Source organism: Carlito syrichta, unplaced genomic scaffold, assembly GCF_000164805.1.
Source record: "Carlito syrichta isolate Samal-C Ts95f unplaced genomic scaffold, Tarsius_syrichta-2.0.1 Scaffold312272, whole genome shotgun sequence".
Classification (NCBI taxonomy): domain Eukaryota; kingdom Metazoa; phylum Chordata; class Mammalia; order Primates; family Tarsiidae; genus Carlito; species Carlito syrichta.
The window spans coordinates 333,925-356,080 of record NW_007256368.1 but is presented as its reverse complement, the minus strand read 5'-3'; the positions used below and the strand labels follow the sequence as shown (position 1 = coordinate 356,080).

At 41.7% G+C, this 22,156-nt stretch overlaps 1 protein-coding gene across 1 annotated transcript; it reads left to right on the top strand.

Annotated features, from left to right (window-relative positions):
* The first annotated feature begins 3,391 nt into the window (after positions 1 to 3,391).
* On the top strand, positions 3,392 to 21,097 carry LOC103272358 (zinc finger protein 678-like). The gene is made up of 3 exons (XM_021718498.1): positions 3,392 to 3,422; positions 8,383 to 8,478; positions 20,130 to 21,097. Exons 2-3 carry the CDS (start codon positions 8,412 to 8,414, stop codon positions 21,095 to 21,097), a joined length of 1,035 nt encoding a protein of 344 aa, XP_021574173.1. The 5' UTR covers positions 3,392 to 3,422; positions 8,383 to 8,411.
* The last annotated feature ends 1,059 nt before the right edge of the window (positions 21,098 to 22,156 follow it).

The window sequence follows — 22,156 nt, the reverse complement described above, 5'->3', positions numbered from 1 at the left end:
GGGCTCAGGCAATTCACTCACCTCAGCCTCCCAAAGGCATGGGATTACAGGCTGAGCCACAGAGCCTGACTTGGGTTACAATCTTACTAAAAGTCAGCTAGGTTTTTTTATTTCCCTTATTGGGTGCTAGATTCAATAATGTGTCATATCCCATCCCTAATGGTGGGTTTATGTGGTATTGGTCAGAATCGTATTCGTTTTGGCAGACTTCTTGTGGGGCTATGCTGATGGGTGTGGGAGGGTAACTGTCCTGTTAAGGCTTTCTGACTAGTGTATCCCTCTTGCAAAATCCTGATGGCTTAGAGACCTCCCAGATACATGGACCATGTCACCTCTTCAGGCCATAAGGAATTTTCACTGGTAGTAATACTCCACCCAGAGATATCTACTTAGTCTTGAAAATGGACCACTTTGGTCTCAGTTCCTTACACTTGGTACACCGTATAATTTCTGGAAGGTGAGTGAGCCCCCACAGAGAATCAGATGTAAGGCAGTAGTCTACATGTGAACAGGCATTTTTTTTCACCTGTGAGCCCGAGGAGAAATTATGGTAAAAAGGGTGTATTTGCCTCTACAAGAAAAAAATTGTTCTGGTCTTTCACTTCTCTGAGGTCACGGGAGTCAGAGACCTCCCAGCTGCATGTCAGTGTGGCAGCCATGGGCTACTTGGGCCTATGGAGTTTGGAATTATCTGGTCTAAAATAAGACATACTGGAAGCTTAAGATAGTGATTGATTTTCTTTTTTTTTTTTTTTGAGTTGGAGTTTCACTCCGTCGCCCAGACTGGAGTGCAGTGGCTGCTCCCGGCCACCGCAGCCTCGACCTGCTGGGCTCTGGCGATCCTTCCGCCTCAGCCTTCTGAGTAGCCGGAATTACAGGCATGCACTACCACACCCGGCTGATTTTTTTTTTTTGGATTTATTGTAGAGATGAGGTCTTGTCAAGTTGCCCAGGTGGTCTCGAGCCCGCGGGCTCAGGCAATCCACTCACCTCAACCTCCCAAAGGGTGATTGATTTTCAAAGATATAGTTCCCAAAAGAAACTTCATTGACACTTTTTCTTGGGTCCATTTTTAGGCAATAATATTATTCCTTTCTTTTCCTTTTTGAAAATGTGGCTACATTTTAAGTGGCATGAATGTCTTGCATTTTCTCTGGATATTATTGTCCAAGAGAATTACTTCCCTTTTAAAAGCCCAGTCTGCCTCCTCAGAAGACCTAGAAACAAGGAAGGCTGTTGAAGGGAGAGATCCCTAGAAACATAGAATATATCTAGTTTAAGGTAGCACAGCTTGCTTGAGCAACATATTCTTTTGCCCTAAAATCATTAACAAGAAAATATTTTGGTTGACTGGGCTTTGTGGCTCAACCTGTAATCCCAGCACTTTGGGAGGTCGAGACAAGTGGATTGCCTGAGATACGTGGATTGCCTGAGCCGACAGGTTCAAGAAAGCCCAGGCAACTTGGTAAGACCTCATCGCTAAAATAAATAAATAAATAAATAAAAGAAAACCCCTTGGTTTTAGATACCAGTGATTACCCCAAACCCTTTAAGCATGTCCAGACTTACTAACAGCCTATCTTCCAGACATTCATATCAATATTGTTGTCAGTCATCCATTATGACTTCCAGGTATCACTCAACCATGACCACCCTGGCCCACCACCTGAGGTCATGAGATGCTGATGTCTGGAAATGTCAAGAATACAAGATTCATGCAACTGCTGTGGAAAGCAAAGAATGCAACTCTGGATGTTCCTTTTGGACCAGACTTCCTCCAGGTCTAACCCCCTCCATAACTTAAAGCCTTGCTTTGGAGACCTTAAATACACCTGACTTCCAGTCTACTATGCCACACTCGCTTGAGTGCCAGCCACCTTTCCATCTGTGAAGGGTGAATAAAAACTTTACTTTCAGTCCTGGCACGGTGCTCATGCCTATAATCCCTGCACTTTGAGAGGCCGAGGTGAGAGGATGGCCGGAGCCCATGGGTCTGAGTCCGGCCTGGGCAACTTGGCGAGACCTCATCTCTACAATAAAAAAAGAAAAATTAGCCAAGCAGAGTGGCGTGTGCCTGTAGTTCTAGTTACTTGAAAGGCTGAGGCAGAATGATCACCTGAACCCAGCAGGTCAAGGCTGCAGTGGTCGTAAGCATGACACTGCCCTCCAGACTGGGCGACAGAGTGAGACTCTGACTCAAAAACAAAAAACAAACAAAAACACTTTTTACTCTGCTGCAATCGTGCATAATTCCCCCAGCACCACCGTACCTCAGTTTACCCTTACAGTTATAAAATCTGAAACTTAAAATAATCGTCAGTACATTGTTTCCATTTATGAATAGCATTCCTCTATGTGCTGTGTGGATATTATTCATAAATGGATATCCTATTATAAACAATGTCAAAGCGAATGTCACCATTCATGACCAGATGCTGGTGCCGGAAGGACTCTCAGCTTCAAAATGTTGCATGCAAAAACTTGCTCTTAGTTGGGCTCGGTGACTCAGGCTTTAATCCCGCGCTTTGGGAGGCTGGGGTGATTGGATTGCCTTAGCCTGCGGGTTCGAGACCCGCCTGGGCAACTTGGAGAGACCTCATCTCTACAATAAATCAAAAAAATTAGCCGGGCTTGGTAGCACACGCCTGTAATTCCAGCTACTTGGAAGGCTGAGGCGGAAGGATCGCCAGAGCCCAGCAGGTCCAGGCTGAGGTGGCTGGGAGCGGCCACTGCACTCCACTCTGGGTGACAGAGTGAGACTCCAACTCAAAAAAAAAAAAAAAAATCCTGCTCTTTGGTTGGGCTCGGTGCCTTAACCTGTAATTCCAGCGCATTGGGAGGCTGAGGCGAGTGGATTGCCTGAGCCGGCGGATTTCAGACCAATCTGGGCAACTTGGCAAGACCTCATCTCTACAATAAATAAAAAAAGTTAGGCAGGCGTGGTAGGGCGCGCCTGTAGTTCCCACTACTTGGAAGGCTGAGACAGAATGACCGCCGGAGCCCAGCAGGTCGACGCTGGGGTGGCCGTGAGCGTGCCACTGCACTGAAGCCTGGGAAAGACAGTGAGACGCCATCTCAAAAAAAACCCCAAAAAACCCTGCTTTTCTCGACTCAGACAGACCATGTCTTATTGCATCTCCTGTCACTCAAAGGCAGAGGGGTGGGCCCTGGAACCTTTTCCAATCAGAGGATGCCGTGGTGGGAACTACCCAATCAGATACTAGCCGGAAGAACGGGACTGGCTTCCGGGCTCTGACTGGGCTTTGACTCTTGCGCCTGCGCACAGAGCTCAGTCGTCCCCGCTGCTCGGTTTTGCGGTCCAGGAGTCCGCGGTGGGTCTGCTGCAGCCTGTGTCGCCTTGTGAACTTCAGGTCTTGGGACTCCGTAGGGAGGATGCCGGGACACCCGGAAGGCTGGAGATGGTGAGTATGTGGGCAGAAGCCAGAGGGGGAAGGGAGATGGACCCGGATGACGTGCCTGCGGCGAGTGAACGTCCCGCCGGCGACTCGGTCCCATCCTGTCCGTGCATGTGGTGCTGGGTCGTGATTGGCTTCTCGTCCCCATGGCATCCTCATCCGTGAGATCCTTTTCTGGGAAGCTTCTCTCAGTCCCACGCTCCGGGTGTGCGGGGCGCCAGGGGGGAGGGGTCCTGGGGAGGATCCCACCTGCATGTGGGGCTGGTGGGAGAGCTGTGGTCTTGTCCCCCGCCCCTCTCCCCTCCCCAAGGGCACACGGAGTCTCCGACACAAGGGGAAGGAGTCCCCTTGGGCCAGCAGCGGATCGTGAGTCCTGAATCTCCAGCGAGGGCTGGTGGCGTGGGGGTCCCGGAGGGCCTGGGGGAAAGGTTTTGAGAAGGGGCAGGGGTGATGCAGAGACCCATGAATGGTTTTCCTCATTTCCACAGCCCCTAGAGAAGGGCATGGCGGGGGTCCAAGCACTCCCGCACATTCCTGAGTACTTGACTGAGAGTCCCCTTGTGTTCTTTTTCTTTTCTTTTCTTTCTTTCTTTCTTTTTTTTTTTTGAATTGGAGTCTCACTCTTGTCGCCCAGGCTGTAGTACAGCGGCATGCTCATGGTCACTGCAGGCTTGACCTGCTGGGCTCAGGCGATCCTTCTGCCTCAGCCACCATGCCTGACCAGAAATAAAGTTCTTTCTACCAGTTTCCTGCCCCTTTGATTTATTGGTATCAAGGGAGCAGCCGAGCATCACTCGGACCAAAATGGCGGGAAGCCCACCACGTGCAGTTGCTTGGTGTGTGATGGCTAAACAGTTGTCTTATTTGGACTGTATATGTGAAAATTACCTGGGTCTGTATCAGGGTCATTGGCAATTTGTGTAATCAGGTCACAACCCCATTCTGTGTGCAGGAGAGCCAGTAAGTCAAGAGAGGGAGTTGGGGCAAGGGCCTTGACTTTATTTAGGAGTGCCATTAAAACTGAGAAGATGGCTGGGCATGGTGGCCTGTAATCCCAGAACTTTGGGAGACCAAGGCGAGTGAATTGCCTTAGCCCGCACGGGTTTGAGATCAGCCTGGGCAACTTGACGAGACCTCTTCTCTAGCATAAATAAAAAATTAGCGAGACTTGGTAGCACATGCCTGGAAATTCCAGCTATTTGGAAGGCAGAGGCAGAAGGATTGCCTGAGCTCAGCAGATGGTCGCTGTGGTGGCCATGAGGATGCCACTGCACTGCAGCCTGGGTGACAGTGACACCCCAACTCAAAAACAAACAAACAAACAAAAAAACGGAGTCGATGACGCACTGGCGTTCAATACACCCATCTTACGTTGTGTGTGCTTTTTTTTTTTTTTTTAATCCATGTTGGGGGAACAAAGGGGATTGAGGTTAAGAACTGCCTTGGAACTGTAGACTTTTGGGCCCCATCTCCCCTTAACTGTCCCTTGCCTTATATATCTTTTTTTCTGTGGTTGTTTCTGAGTTGTATTCTTTTTTTTTTTTTTTTTTTTTTTTGAGTTGGAGTCTCACTCTGTTGCCCAGACTGGAGTGCAGTGGCCGCTTCCGGCCACCGCAGCCTGGACCTGCTGGGCTCCGGTGATCCTTCCGCCCCAGCCTTCCGAGTAGCTGGAATTACAGGCACGCGCTACCATGCCTGGCTGGTTTTTTGATTTATTGTAGAGATGAGGTCTCGCCTGCCCAGGCGGGTCTCGAACCCGCGGGCTCAGGCAATCCACTCACCTCAGCCTCCCAAAGGCGTGGGATTACAGGCTGAGCCACCGAGCCTGGCTCTAATACTTAATTTTTTAAGTAAACTCTGAAGAATGGGTGCATTCTATTCTATGTTTAACAGTTCATTCTTACATAGAAATTTAAATTATTTTTAGTTTCACTGTTACAACCTGCTGGGTTCCGGCGATCCTTCCGCCTCAGCCTTCCAAGTAGCTGGAATTACAGGCATGCGCTACCACGCCCGGCAGATTTTTTGATTTATTGTAGAGATGAAGTCTTGCTGCCCAGGCGGGTCTCAAACCCGCGGGATCAGGCAATCTACTCACCTCAGTCTCCCAAAGGCACGGGATTACAGGCTGAGCCACCGAGACCGGCAGATTAACTAAATTTTATTTGTAAAAAGGTTTGTTCTCAACATGTAGGTGTAATATGTCCAGATAACCTTACCTGAGAAGAAATCCCAATGAAGGAGAGGAAGAGGAAGAAATGACTCATGTCATTGTGTCCCAGGTCAGGGACTGTTTCCACTATTTTTACTGAAATGTCATGATTTTAGAATTTGCAAACTTTTACTTCTCTATTTGTGATAGTCCTGCCTAATGAGTTCATTTCAATAGGTTTTTGTTCTTGTAGTATTCAACGAACTCTGATGAACACTTCTCTCCTACACACCACAGTTTTAGTTGCCATGAACAGTTCTCACCATGAATTTTTACTTTACAAATGTTCCCTTGTTGCTGTAAAACATAGGAAGACATGGTTCCCCAAGATTCCTATTGGAAATGGGGTAGATCTTCAGATATTGATGAAAAATGTACTTTTTCTTTTTTTGAGCTGTAGTCTCATTTCCCTGACTGGAGGGTAGCAGCATGCTCCCAGCCACAGTAGCCTGAACCTGCTGAGCTCAGGAAATACTTCGACCTCAGCCTTCCAAGTAGCTGGAACTACAAGTACATGTACTATTAAGGATTTATCTGGATGCTCCACTAGCTAAATGCAGAACAGGGTTAATAAAATGCACATTTAAATAACTGGCAGTTGGCCGGGCTTGGTGGCTCAGCCTATAATCCCAGCACTTTGGGAGGCCGAAGTGAGTGGATTGCCTGTGTCCGCGGGTATGAGACCTGCCTGGGCAACTTGGTGAGACCTCATCTCTACAATAAATCAGAAAAAAAAACAAACAAAAACAATTAGCTGGGCGTGGAAGTGCGTGCCTGTAGTTCCAGCTACTTGGAAGGCTGAGGCAGAAGGATTGCCAGAGCCCAGCAGGTCGAGGCTGCAATGGCCGGTAGCAGCCACTGCACTCCAGTCTGAGTGACAGAGTGAGACTCCAACTCAAAAATAAAAAGATAATTAAATAAATAGCAGAATAACCCAGGAAGGTATAATGAAGAATAATTAGCTGTAACTTGCTCTCCAGGATGCTAAAAACAAACAAACAAAAATTTAAATTAGAGATTTCTTGATTAAGGTGACATCTGACTTTTTTTTTTTTTTACTATAGAGTTAACGTTTTTATGAGTAATATATTCCTTGGGGATATTTACCAAAGATTATCACATTTAATCTGGAAGCTCTCTTTTTTTCTTAGATTTCTTTTGCATAGGGTTTGCTTTTAGCAATGAAGGCTCTCGTCTTTGTTTATTGGTCACATTAACATAAATCTAGGATCTGCCCCTTGGTGAATGTTTGCAAAATATTCTTACTCGACCAGAAGCACTGATATCATTGGTGAGCTTGTTAGAAATGCAGAAAGTCAGGTCAGCCACAGTGCCTCATGCCTATCATTCCAGCACTTTAGGAGGCAGAGGCAGGAAATTCCCTTGAGACCAAGAATTAAAGATTAGCCTAGGCAATACAGCCAGACCTAATCTCTACAAAAAAGTCATAAAACAGCTTGACATGGTGTGTCCCAGTAGTCCTAGCTACATGAGAGGTTGAGGAGTGTGGATCCTTTTATACCAGGAGGTTGAACCTTTGGTGAACTATGGGTGAAAGAGTGAAATCATCAACTAAAAACAAATTGCAGAAACTCTAGGTTTTACTTCATACCTCCTGAATCAGAGCCTGCATTTTTACAATATTCAGTTCATTGTTGTACACATTCAAACTTTAGAGTGCCATTGCCATGGCCATCGCCAGAACATCCCCGCCATTGCCTTGCTAGACTCTGGTGTGGTCATGTACACTTTGAGTTATGGCTGTCACCATGTTTCCTGGCTTTCCCCTCCTACTATGGGGAAGTGAATCTCTCTCTTAATTACTTTGAAATAAACTATATTTTCTATCTAAAAAGAAACTTTAGAGGGATTTTCTAAGTCACTAAGTTTACCATCTGAGCAATGTATACAGCTTATCCTATTTGATTAAATATACATAAAAAATATCTATGATGACTGGGTTTTATTCCATTTTTCCTCCTCAGTGTTTAATATCTAAGAGAATATTATGTGTTAAAAGTTATCTTAGTGGTTAATTCCAGATGTCATATTAGTTAGAACCAGTTGCCTTCACTCTTGTTTAACCTAGAGGCCAATGAAGGATAATGCCCATCCCCACTTGGTAAATGTGTGTTGTTTTCAGGGGCTGTTGACATTCAGGGATGTGGCCATAGAATTCTCTCTGGAGGAGTGGAAATGCCTGGAACCTGCTCAGCAGATTTTGTACAGGAATGTGATGTTAGAGAACCACAGAAACCTGGTTTCCCTGGGTGAGGAGAACCTCGACACACTGTTCCCCTTCTATACTAAGAATGTGAAGTTCTTTTTTTTTTGTAGAATGCTTTCTGGGATTTTCTGCTTTATACAAATGAGTTTCAAATTCTTGCTTTCAAAGAAAACATGGTGATTATTTGGCATAGAAAAGAAAAAAATTAAGGTGATATATTTGACATAAACCTTTCCCTATTTTAAACTGATCTGTGTCATATTAAGTGATAAGTTCAGAAATTTCGTGGCATATAATATCATTGCCCACACCTAAAAAATAATTGCTATTATCAATTATTTATTTACACTGAGATAAGGACTCACAAATTTAACATTCTTCCTAAGTGTTTAAAGGTTCTGTTGGGCAACGGTATTTGGGGTCATTTTCAAGGGTCATATTGCATAATGGTTTCTATACTGAGCACAGTACAATTTTGGTCACTGGAGAATCCCAGTGAGAGTTATTTTTTTTTTCTACCAAAACAGGCCTTGCAGTCTCTAAGCCACACCTGATCATGTGTCTGGAACAATGGAAAGAGCCCTGGTATGTGAAGAGATACAATGTGTTAGAGAAACCCACAGGTAAGTGGGAGTGGGTGAAGTGCATGACACTTTTCAAAGAGGAAGGCAAACCTAAAATGTGGTTAGGAAGGGGTCTGCTCCAAAGATAATGGTTTCTGGGATGTCTGGATATCTTTCTCTTACTGCCACATAGGAACATCTAGTGTTCCATGCTGCGAAGTTCTTTGAAACCTCTACCTCCTCTTCAGTGATCTCTTTTAAAGGTTACAGTGAAAATCAAAGTCCTCTTAATGGTTCATTTGGGCTGCATGATCTGACTGTTCCTCTGTTGCTTTGGGGAACATGGAAATATCTGTTTACTTTTTTGAAACTCCACAGTAAACTTTTTTTTTTTTTTGAGGCGGATTCTCACTCTGTCACTCAGGCTGGAGTGCAGGGTCATGCTCACAGCAGCCTTGACCTGCTGGGCCCAGGCTATCCTCATCTCAGCCTTCCAAGTAGCTGGTATTACTGGTACACATCTCCATTCCCAGCTATTTTTTTTTAACTTATTGTAGAGATGAGGTCGTACCAAGTTGTCCAGGCTGGTCTTAATCTGTGAGTCCTGGCAATCCTCTCACCTTGGTCTCCCTAAGTGCTGGAATTATAGGCATGAGCCACTGTGCCCGACTGTAAACTACTTTTTTGGTTTTTTTGATTGTACTCTCACTCTGCTGCCCAGGCTGGAGTGCAGTGGCATGTTCACATCCACTGCAACTTTGGCCTGCTGTGCTCAGTCAATCCTTCCGCCTCAGCCTTCCAAGTAGCTGGAACTACAGGCACGTGCTACCACGCCCGGCTAATTTTTGATTTGTTGTAGGGATGAGGTCACCTAGTTGTTCAGGCTGGTCTCACACCTGTGGCTCAGGCAATCCTCTCACCTCGGCCTCCAAAAGTGCTGGGATTACAGGTGTGAGCCACCATGCCTGGTCTTTAATCTCATATTTATTGTATACAATGAAATGATTTCATATGTTTATATCTTGTGAGTCAATGAATTCAATAATGTTAGTGAAAATATATATCATCACACATAGTTGCCCTTTTAATTTTTTGTAATGAGAGTGCTTCAGGTCCACTGTTTCAGCATGTTTTTTTTTTTTTTTTTTAAGATGTGGAGTGCAATTCAGGGTTAGGTATACTAATGTTCATTATGCAGTTTCAGTAAATTTTTTAAGTATTAAAGCCATTATTAGCTATAGTCACTATGTTATATATTAGATCTTTTAAAAATCATTTATCTTATAACTGAAACCTTGTATTCTTTAAACAGCATTTTCCCCACCTGAGGTCATGGTCCCATGATTGGACTTTCTCCCTTCCCTTTATGAGTGTACTCTTTTTTGATTCCACACATAAGTGAGGTCAGGCAGTATTTGCCTTTGTGTGCCTGGCTTATTTCACTTAGCGTATATCTTACAGTTTTATCCATGATGTTGAGATGGCAGGATTTTTTTTTTTTGTGGATGAATGATATCCTATCTATATATGCACCATAGTTGCTTAATTCACTCAGCATTCACAAACATTTAGGTTGTTTTGACAGCTTAACCATTGTTATAAATGCTGCAGTGAACATAGGGTTGTTGATACTTTGAGATATTGATTTTATTTCCTTTGGTTATATACACAGAAAGGGGATTGCTGGATTGTATGGTGGTTTATTTATTTTTATTTTGTAAAGACTGTTCATAATGATTCTACCAATTTAAAACTCACCAACAGTGTACAGGATTTCTTTTTTTTTCACATCCTTGTCAACTTTTATCTCTCTCTTGGTTGATATTAGCCATCCTAACAAGTGTGAGATGATTTCTCATCAATGTGTTTATTTGCAATTGCCTGTTATTTGGTGATGTTGAGCACCATTTTAAAAATAGGTACCTGTTGGCAATTGGTCTTTATTGGAAAAATAACTTCATTCTTTCAGTCAAGTGGTTATCATTTAATTGTTTGATCTTTGATTTGTATGAGTTTTGTGAATATATTGGATTTAAACTCTTATCAGATACATGGTCTCCAAATATTTTCTCTTATCCTTAAGCCTTCTTAGTGTTATCTTTACTGTCCAGAAGTTTTTTTTATATTGATGCAGTTCAACTTGTTTACGCTTTCTTTTGATACTGTACTTCTGGTGTCATATAAAGAAAATCATTGCCAGAATCCATATTAAGAAATTTTTCTGCTGCTTGGAAGGCTGAGGGAAAAGGATTGCCTAAGCCCAGTAGGTTGAGGCTGTGGTGGCTGTAAACATGGTACTGCACTCCATTCTGGGCCACAAGAGTGAGAATCCAACTCAAAAAATAAAGTTTTGCAATCTGTTAAGATATATATATTTTTAAGTTGGGGTCTCTTTATGTCACTCAGGCTGCAGTGCAAGGGCGTAATCAAGACTTACCACAGCTTCTGAGCTCAGGAGATCATTCCACCTTAGCCTTTCATGTATTTGGAATTATAGGCTCTTGCTACCATCTTGGTTGATTTGTTGTTTTGTTTTGTTTGTAGGAAAAAAGTGTTGCTATGCTGTATTTCTTAGGCTGGTCTTGAACTGCTGGACTCAGGTGATTCTCCTGTGTCAGCTTCCCAAAATACTAAAATTTCCAGCATGAACCACCATGTCTGGAGGATAGTGTGGATTTAAGTTAACGTAATGTTCACAAGATTTATTCTTACTGTAATTCATGAAAACAAAATTTTTTTGAAGTTGGAGTCTCACTCTGTCACCCAGGCTACAGTGCAGTGGCACACTCACAGTCATCACAGCCCCGACCTGCTGGGCTCAAGTGACACTTCCACCTCAGCCTTCTAAGTAGCTGGAACTACAGGCACGCACTACCATTCCCGGCTTATTTTTTATTATAGACATGAGGTCTCACCAAGTTGCCCAAGAGTGTCTTGAAACCCTGGGCTCAAGCAGTCCTCTTATCTTAGCTTCCCAAAGTGCTTGGATTACAAGCTAAGCCATTATACTTGGCCAACAGAGTATTTTTTGGTTTTTTGTTTGTGTTTTTTGAGTTGGAGTCTCACTTCTTTGCCAAGGTTGGAGTGCAGGGGGACATTCATGGCCACCCCAGTGTTGATCTTCTGGACTCCAGCGATCCTTCTGCCTCAGCCTTCTGAGTAGCCAGAACTACCAAATGCATGCTACCATGCCCAGCTATTTTTTATTTTATTGTAGAGATGAGATCTGTCCAAGTTGCCGGTGCTGGTCTTAAACCCATGGGCTCAGGCAATCCACTCTTCTCAATCTCCCAAAGTGCTGAAATTACAGGCTGAGCCAACGAGCCTGGGCAACAAAAATTTTTTTAAGGGTGAATAGTATTCTGTTGTATATATTCTCTCTATCTACTCATTGGTGGACATATCGGTTCCTTTCACCTTTTGGCTTTTGTACATAATGCTGCAATAAACATGAGTGTGCAAATATCTGTTTCAGGTCTGCTTTTCATACTTTGGGTATATACTCCAAATGGAAATACTGGATTCTAGGATAAACATTTTTGAGGAATTTTCATTTTACTTTTCATAATGGCTATATCATTTTTTTCCCCTGTAGGAACAATGCACAAGGGTTCCACTTTTCCACATTCTTGACAACACTTGTGATTTTGTTTGTTTGATAGTGGTCATCCTAATGTTGTGAGGTCATATGTCATCAAACTTTCTCTTTGTATTTCTCTCAGCATTTGTCACTTTGAACATCTTTTGAAATGGTTGTTGGGGCAACCCCTTCATGTCCCCTCCCATTTTCTATCCTCTTAAATCCTGCCTTTTGTTTCCTTTTGTTTTTTTAGAATTCAAATTTAGGTTGTCAGGTGTCTTTTTCTTCACCTTTACAATTTTTATTTTAAAATTGTGAGGTTAAATTCAGGGTTAGTTACACAAATATGCATTGTGCAGGTAAACATGTTGATGAGGTGTGGTTCCAATTCTTGCTTTCTAAAAAAGAAGAAAAAAAAAAGAAATTGTTGGTCATTTGTAAATCTTGGAAGAAGTATTTTTTTTCTAAGTCCATTTTTAAAATCATGTTATTCAATTTCTGTTGAATTTTAGGAATTTCTTACATATTCTTAATAGCAACTCTTATCAAATATGTAAACTTCAAATGTTTTCTCTCACTCTTTTTTTTTATTTTGAGTTGGAGTCTCTGTCACCCAGGCTGGAGGGCAGTGGCATGCTCCCAGCCACCACAGCTTTGACCCGCTGGGCTCCTGTGATCCTTCTGCTTTAGCCTTCCAAGTAGCTGGAACTACAGGCGTGTGCTATCATGCCTGGCTAATTTTTGACTTATTGTAGAGATAAGGTCTTGCCAAGTTGCCCAGGTGGGTCTGAAAACCACAGGCTCAGGCAATCCTCTCACCTCGGCCTCCCAAAGTGCTAGGATTGTATGCTGAGCCACTATGCCCGGCCTTCTCTCATTCTTTAGGAGACATATTTTCTCCACTGAATGTTTCCCATTATGTGAAGATTTTTTGCTTTGAGTCATTAGTCCCATTTTACTTCTTTTTGTTGCTAATGTTTTTGATGCTAGATCTAAGAAAGTATTGTCATGATCAGTGTCTGAATCTCCATCCTAGATTTCATTCTAATAACTTTCTAGTTTGTACATTTGTCTTTTATCATTTTGGATAGTTTTTGTATGATGGAAGAGTCCTTTATAATATTTTCCTTTATCTACTACCAGTTTTACAACAATCTTTGTTCAATTGTGTGGTCATATCAACCTCATCAAAAGTCATTTAATTATATTCATAGGGGTTTATTTTGAAGTTTTCTATTCTGTTTCATATTTGTTGGTTCCTGTGTTCCTGAACCACATTGTTTTTTTCTGTAACTTTGTAATATATATATACTTTATTTTTATTTTATTTTATTTTATTTTATTTTATTTTTTGAGTTAGAGTTGCACTCTGTCACCAAGGCTGGAGTGCTGTGGCACACTGACAGCTACCACAGCCTCGAACTACTGAGCTCATGAGATCCTTCCACCTCATCCTTCCAAGTAGCTGTAATGATAGACATGAGCAACCATGCCTAGCTAAATTTTTGATTCATTGTAGAGACTTGGACTCAGGCAATTCTCTCACCTCATCCTCCCAGAGTGCTGGGATTATAGGCATGTATCACTGTGTCTGGTCAGTGATATATTTTAAAATCAGGACATGTGATGCCTCTAACTTGACTCCTCTTTTCCAAGGCTGTTTTGTCTATTTATAATCCTTGAGATCTTTTTTGTTTTATTTTAATTTTTTTTTTTTTTTTTTATTGTAGAGACAAGGTCTCACCAAGTTGCCCGGGCTGGTCTTGAACCCTCGGGCTCAGGCAATCCACTCGCCTCAGCCTCCCAAAGTGCTGGGATTACAGGCTGAGCCACCGAGTCTGACAATCCTTGAGATCTTATGAAATTTTAGAGTTTAAAACCTTTTTTTTTTTTTGAGTGAAGGCCCACTCTATTGCCCATGCTAGAGTGCAGTGGCATGCTCACAGTCACCCCAGCATCAACCTGCTGTGCTTCAGCAATCCTTCCAAGTAAATGGAACTACAGGTGTGCAATCCCATGCCCAGTTCATTTTTGAGTTTTACTGTAGAGGTGGGGTCTCGTCAGCATGCCCAAACTGGTTCTAAATCATGGGCTCAGGCAATCCACTTGCCTCAGCCTCCTAAAGTGCTGGGACTACAGGCTGAGCCACTGAGCCCATCCAGAATTTAAAAAACTAGTTTTGCCAAAAAAAAGTATCATTCAATTTTCATAGAAATTGCATTGAATTTTATATAACTGTGGGTGGAATTGACAATGATATTGAACTTATAAATTCTTTTTGAGTTGTGTTCTTACTCATCTCTTTCAGGCTGGAGTGAACAAGCATGGTTTATAGCCTCGACCTCTTGGGCTCAGATCTTCCCACCTCAGCCTCACCTGTAGTCCTCTGTTTCCTTATAGATCTCTTAGTGGGCATTTCTGTTCATTATTGAAAGTGGAGTATTGAATTCTTTGAGTTTGCTATGTGTTTTTTGCTTTGTCAATATTTGTACCATATATTTTGGAACCATGATATTAGCTGCATTCATATCATTACTAACTATCAATTCCTAGTAAATTGACCCTTTCATATTATACTGTTCTTTGCTTATTGTGACAGCTTTTCACTTACTGTATGTTTTTTCTGATATAATGTGGCAATCCTGTCTTGTTTCAGTACTATTTGTGTAGAATACAGTAAGTCTCTTAAATATGAACCTTCAAGTTGTGAGTTTTCAAAGATACAAACGTGTTTGCATGTCCAGTTACATAAGTGGTTTTTTCTTTATTTTTCAAGATTGCTTTATGTTTTGTGTTTGGGTGATTTCTTTTTTGTATGTGTGTGTGAAAAATATTATACACCTATTATAGCATAGCTGCATAGCAAATTGTGTGAGCTGAATATTTAAGGTAACCGTGTTGGATGTGTCTTCAGAATGAAACTGGCTTGTATGTGGGGACATATATCTTTTTCCATTTTCTTACTCTCAGCTTGTTTTACTTTTTAGAGCTAAAGTAAATCTCTTAAAGACAGTATATTGCTAGATCTTGGTTTTTGTTAATCTATCATCCATTTTAAGTGATTCAGGTATTTACAGTAATTACTGAATGAGAAAGATTTACTCTCACCCTTTCTTTTGTTGTTGTTGTCAAGTGGGAGTCTCACTCTGTCACCAAGGTTGGAGTGCAGTGGCAAACTCATGACCACCATGGTCTTGACCTTCAGGGCTCAGGCAATCCTTCCACATCAGCCTTCAAAGTAGCTGGAAAAACAGGCACACATCACCCTGCCTGGCTAATTTTCTGATTTATTGTAGAGACCAAGTTGCCCGGTCTGGTCTCAAAACTGTGGGCTCAGGCAATCCTCTCACCTCGGCCTCCCAAAGTGCTGGGATTGTAGGCATGGGCCACAATGCATGGTACTGTCCCCCTTTTTTACTTTATCTGTTTTCTGTAGGTATATTGTCCTTGTTTTCCTCTCTTCCCATTCTTCTTTGTGGTTTTTATTTCTGTAGTAAGGAGCTTGATTACTTTTTCACTGCCTTTTGCATACGTCTTATAAATATTTCTTTGTGATTCCTGTTGCAAATAGACAGTATGTAAAACATCTTAAAGTCATACCAATACATCTTAATGTCAGACAAGTTAACTTCAATTGCATATGTAGTTTTATTTCTTCATTGATATTCTGAATCTCTTCATAAATCATTTTCCTAATTTTTTAGTCTATGTTCTATTTCACTTATTAAGCATGTTTAAGATAGTTACTTTGTGTTATTTGTCAGATAATGCATAGATTTTGTTGTTGTTGAGTTGATGTCTCACTCTTGTTGCCCAGTTTGCAGCAGCACACTCATGACCACCACAACCTCGACCTGCTGGGCTTAGGCAATCCTTCCGCCTCACCCTTCCAAGAAGCTGGAACTACAGATGCATGCCATCATGTGTGGGTAGTTTTTTTGTGATTTTATTTTTGAGATGAGGTCCTACAAGGTTGCCCAGGCTGGTCTTGAACTCTCAGGCTCAGGTAATCCTCTTGTCTCAAACCCCAAAGTGCCGGGATTACAGACTGAGCCACTACACCCAGCCAATTCAAAGATGTTTATTTTCTTAGGGTGAATTTCTGGAGAATTATTTTGTTTTTTCAACTGGACTATGTTTTTTGGAGGTACTTATATATACACATACATACCATGGGATAATTTCTTGAAATTTGGAGAAGCAAAATGTAGCTGCCTAGATAGGTATGGTAGCAAGTACCTGTGCTTTCAGCTTCTTGGAAGGCCGAGGCTGAGGGATCACCTAAGAGGAGCAGGTCAAGGTTGCAGTGACCACAAACATGCCACTGCACTCCTTTGAGGGTGAGAAAAATTAAATGCAGCTGACTTTGACAGTTATTAAAACTCTGTCTCTGTACAATGGAAAATGTGATCAGCTAGGCTATAGATTCTGGTGCTTTTCAAACATGTTCTCAGAAAGTATTGACTCTAGACTTGTGTATTTTTTGAGTTCAAGAGATTGTCCTGTGTTTCATTTTCAGATCTCATAATGTTTTGCCTCACCAGTATACTGTCTGTGGTATTGCAGTTATTCTGGTGCTATAGCAAGCATTCACCTTTCTTCTCTTTAGACACAAACTTGTCATCCACAATACTCCATCACTTCCTTCTTTGCTTCATGTCAAGAATGACAAAATCCAGTCATCACACATCTCCAAAAAAAGCAAAAATTTTGAACACATGATCACTGTTGGACACAAGATTACTATCTTCTGAGGAAGATAACTGAGAGTTGGAAGTTTTCTCCTGAGTCCATTGTGGTTTCTAAGAAAGAGGAGGCATATGGCCATACCTGGTTACCTTTCTGAAGGAAAAAAAAAGCCCTATAATACAAAAGGAGAGAAGACAATAGCCATATCCTCTAGTAATTGGGATTACATATGCAGATGACACAGATGAGAGGTCCAAGTGTCAAAGCAGAAGCCACAGTTTAAAATATGCTTTGGGAATCTGTGCTCTAATGAGAATAATTTTTGGTTGCCACAGAGAGACATCTCCTTTTGCATATGCTCCTCAATCCTATATTTTCTGTTTCCTTTTCAATGTGCTTTCAGCACTTTCACCGTGAGAGTTTCATGTGTTGTGGTGGATGACATGATATGACTACTCTTCCATTCCTTTGTGAGTTTTAGGAAATTCTGGACACATTTTTAGGCACTCCTATTTTCAACAATTAAAAAAGGTCGGTGGGCAGGTGCAGTGTCTCAAGCTTGTAATCCCAACAGTTTTGAGGGCTTAGGTAAGGGCATTGCCTGAGCTGGTGGGAACTCAACGAACCTTGGTGAAACTTCATCTCTACAATAAATAAAAAAATTGGCCGGGTGGAGAAGTGCATTCATGTAGTTCCAGCTACTTGGAAGACTGAGGCAGAAGGATATCTGAAGTCCAGCAGTTCAACGCTGGGATGGCCACAAGCATGCCACTGCACTCCAACCTGGGCAATGGAGTGAGACTGACTAAAAAAAAAAAAAACAAAAAAACAAAAGAAGATCTGTTTATGTCACATGTCAGAATTGCATAAGGGGGATAGTGGAGTCATTGGGATTTGGTTTAGAAATCCCAAGAGCACTAGGGGCAGGTGTGTCACGTTTTCTGCATTATAATGTCCCTTTTTAAAAAAAATTTTCTTGAGTCCTCACTCTGTCACCCACACTGCAGTGCAGTGGTATGTTCTTGGATACCATAGCCTTGAGCTGCTGGGCTCTGGTGATCCTTCCGCCTCATCCTTCAAAGTAGCTGGAACCACAGGTATGTGCAAACATGCTCTGCCAATTTTGATTTATTGTGGAAGTAATGTGTTACCAGGTTGCCCAGGCTGATCTTAAACCCCTGGCTTCTGGAGATATTCTCACCTCCACCTTCCAAAGTGTTGGGATTACAGGTGTGAGCCACTGTGCCCAGGTATATAGTATCTTGTACTATGGAAGTTTCTTTTTTTTTTTTTTTTTTTTGAGTTGGAGTCTCACTCTGTCACCCAGACTGAAGTGCTGTGGCCGTTCCCAGCCACTGCAACCTCAACCTGCTGGGCTCCGGTGATCCTTCTACCTCAGCCTTCTAAGTAGTTGGAACTACAGGTGTAAGCTACCATGCCCAGCTAACTTTTTGATTTTTATTGTAGAGATGAGGTCTTGCCAAGTTGCCCAGGTGGTTCTCAAACCCGTGGGCTCAGGCAATCCACTCACCTCAGCCTCCCAAAGTGTGGGATTACAGTCTGAGACACTAAGCCCGGCTGGAAGTGTCAAACATGTTCCTTCAGGACTCTAGATCAATTTTTTATTTATTTTATTTTATTTTATTTATTTATATTTGAATTGGAGTCTCACACTGTCACCCAGACTAGAGTGCAGTGGCCACTCCTGGCCACCGCAGCCTTGACCTGCTGGGCTCCAGCGATCCTTCCAACTGAGCCTTCCAAGCAGCTGGAACTACAGGTGTGTGCTACCATGCCCAGATAATTTTTTGATTTATTGTACAGGTGAGGTCTTGCCAAGTTGCCCAGGAGGGTCTTGAACCTGCAGTCTCAGCCAATTCTCTCACCTCAGCCTCCCAAAGTGCTGGGTTTACAGGCTGAGCCACCAAGCCCAGCTAATTTTTTAGTTTTTGAGTTGGAGTCTCACCTGTGTCCTAGGCTAGAGTGCTGTGGTACACTCATAGCCACCACAGCATTGACCTGCTTGGCTCTAGTTATACTTCTGCTTCAGTCTCCCACGTTGCCAGGACTACAGGCACATGCCACCTCACCTGGTATCACCAAGTTGCTTGGGCTGACTGAGTAATTTTTTTCAGAGCACAAAGCATTACATTAAATAGAAGATAATCTAATCTCATATTACATTAACATTTTTCTTTTCTTAGTATAAACTAAGGTTACAAATTTAAACTGTATTTGCCTAAATATCTCTGTTGTATTATGTATGAGGTATAATGTATCATCACCTCATTGAAGTCTTAAACTAGTGCTGCAAAGTGAATTTAAAACATTGCCAAGCTTGAATATTTATAATACTATAAGAACGTGATTGATACTAGTGGGAAACTGCCAAGGGAGGGGTTGGAATTGAGAGTTGAAGGAAACTACCAGGGGAGGGAGAGGTACACCCCATTAAGGTGTGTACCTGCATAATGAACATTTGTATACCTAACACTGAATTCTACCCCACATCTTTGAAATAAAACATTTAAAATAATTGACAAACCTAGTTAATTTCCTATTGTTACCTTTTTCTTCAAAAGTATCATTTTATAATTTTGTCTTTTTCAGTATAAAAGTAATAGGACTATGTTTTATATCCTTTTATTTATTTATTTATTTATTTATTTTTTGAGTTGGAGTCTCACTCTGTCGCCCAGACTGGAGTGCAGTGGCCGCTCCCGGCCACCACAGCCTCAACCCGCTGGGCTCCAGTGATCCTTCCGCCTCAGCCTTCCAAGTAGCTGGAACTACAGGCACGCGCTACCACGCCCGGCTCATTTTTGATTTATTGTAGAGATGAGATCTTGCCAAGTTGCCCAGGTGGGTCTCGAACCCACGGGCTCAGGCAATCCACTCACCTCAGCCTCCCAAAGGCACGGGATTACATGCTGAGCCACCGAACCCGGCTTCCTTTTATTTTTTGGTTTGCCATATAATAGTTTACCTGTAATTTTAGTTCTGAAATGCCATACTTGAATTTAATATTAATTAAAAAGTGAATTAGATAATTGGTGAACCCCCAAATTTAATGTTTTCATGTTTAAGTTTACTGCATGTAAATAGTTTTTATTAGCTTTTCCATCTACTTTCTTCAATGTGTATGTGTATACTAGTATCAAATATTCCCAACAGTTCATTTATGTATCAGTGTTTCATATCATATTTTATAACATTCATGTTGTCTCCAGTATTTAGAAGCAAAGTTTTCTTTTTTCTAATAAAGGGTAATTTACTGCTTTTCCTTTTATGTAAAATAATAGCAATATATTATTAATATAATTTGTAGGTTTTGGTACTATCATTTTAATGGTTATTCCTTAAAGTTTTCTCATGAAAACCTTTTATAAATAATTACAGTACATTTTATTGAAATGTTACAATGCTTTTTCCATACTTAAAGGACTTCATAGACAAACAAGAGTCCATACTGGAGGGAAATCCTACAAATGTGAAGAATGTGACAAAGTGTTTAATTGGTATTCAAGATTTATTCAGCATCAGAGAATCCACATTGAAAAGAAACCTTACAAATGTGAAGTATGTGGCAAAGCCTTTTTCACTAAAATAAGATGTACTGAACATATGAGTATCCATACTGGAGAGAAACACTGCAAATGTGAGGAATGTGGCAAAGCTTTTTTCACTAAAAGAAGATTAACTGAACATATGAGAATCCATACTAGAGTGAAACCCTACAAATGTGATGAATGTGGCAAAGCTTTTTCCACTAAAGGAAGATTTTTTGAACATGTTACAATCCATACTGGAGAGAAACTCTACAAATGTGAAGAATGTGACAAAGGCTTTAGTAGGTCCTCATATTGTCTTCGACATCAGAGAATCCATACTGGAGAGAAACCCTATAAATGTAAGGAATGTGGCAAAGCCTTTTTAACTAAAGGAAGATGTACTGAACATGTGAGTATCCATACTGGAGAGAAACGGTACAAATGTGCAGAATGTGACAAACACTTTCGCACTTATACAGGACTTGCTCATCATAAAAGTATCCATAATAAAGAGAAATCCTACAAATGTGAAAAATGTGACAAAGGCTTTAATTGGTACCCAAATTTTCTTCGACATAAGAGACTCCACACTGGAGAGAAACCTTATAAATGTAAAGAATGTGGCAAAGCCTTTTTCACTAAAGAAAGATGTACTGAACATATTCGTATTCATACTGGAGAGAAACCCTATAAATGTGAAGAATGTGACAAACCCTTTCGCTCTTATACAGGACTTGCCCAACATAAAAGGATCCATAGTCAAGAGAAATCCTTCACCTGTGAAAAATGTGACAAAGCCTTTCGGTGGCACTCACATCTTACTCGACATCAGAAAATTCATACTAGAGGGAATCCCTGAAAATGTAAAAAATGAGGAATGACTTGGTGGTTCAGCCTGCAATCCCAGCACTTTGTATGCTGAGATGAGTGGATTGTTAAACCTGTGGGTTCGAGACCAGCCCAGACTACTCGGTGAGACCTTGTCTTACAATAAATCAAAAAATTAGTTGGGCATGAAAGGGTGCCTGTAGTTCTGGCTACTTGAAATGCTGAGGTGGAAGGATTGCTGGAGCCCAGCATGTTAATGCTGGGGTGGTCATGAGTGTGCCAGAGCACCCCATCCTGACCTACAGAGTAAAACTTCATCTCAAAAAATTGTAAAACATGTGGCAGAACCTTTAACTGTTACTACAACTTTTCTCAACAGATAATTCGTACTTGGAAAATATCCTATAATGATTGGAAGAACATTTGTCAAAATACAAGCCGTACACAGAATAATAAATTACCTAAATTATCTTCTTACATGTTGAATAAGATCAGATTGATTTTTCATTCGAGAGGCATAAGTATATTCCATGTATACTTTTGTTTTTGCATTGACAGAATTTTGGAGTTGTTTTGAAGAGCAAGTGATTTATGTAACACAAATCACGTGATGCTATGCCTTCATTCCTTATGTTTACATAGAAGCATTTGATCAATTGTTTGTACATTAGAACCCTGACAAACCCTTCTAGGTGAGCATGATTCTTCTCAACTTTTCTGTGGATGATGAAGGACTCTGAAATGTAAAATACATAAAGCATCTAAGTGGAGGTGTTCCTTATGGCTCATGTTTAGCAGTATTGCAAGTCTTGCATGAGGTATGTTCTCAGGGTTATACTTTTGATTGCTGAAACAAAACAAAACATTAGGAGTAGCTGGGCTCAGTGGCTCAGCCTGTAATCCCATGCCCTTGGGAGGCTGAGGTGAGTGGATTGCCTGAGTCTGCGGGTTCGAGACCCACCTGGGCAACTTGATGAGACCTCATCTCTACAATAAATCAAAAAATCAGCCGGGCATGGTAGCGCATGCCTGTAGTTCTAGCTACTCAGAAGGCGGAGGTGGAAGGATCGCCGGAGCCCAGCAGGTTGAG

Coding starts and splice junctions, on each gene's coding strand:
- LOC103272358 (XM_021718498.1), top strand. CDS start 8,412: ATGTGTCTGGAACAATGGAAAGAGCCCTGGTATGTGAAGAGATACAAT. Junction 8,479..20,129: donor TGTGTTAGAGAAACCCACAG/GTAAGTGGGAGT, acceptor CCATACTTAAAG/GACTTCATAGACAAACAAGA.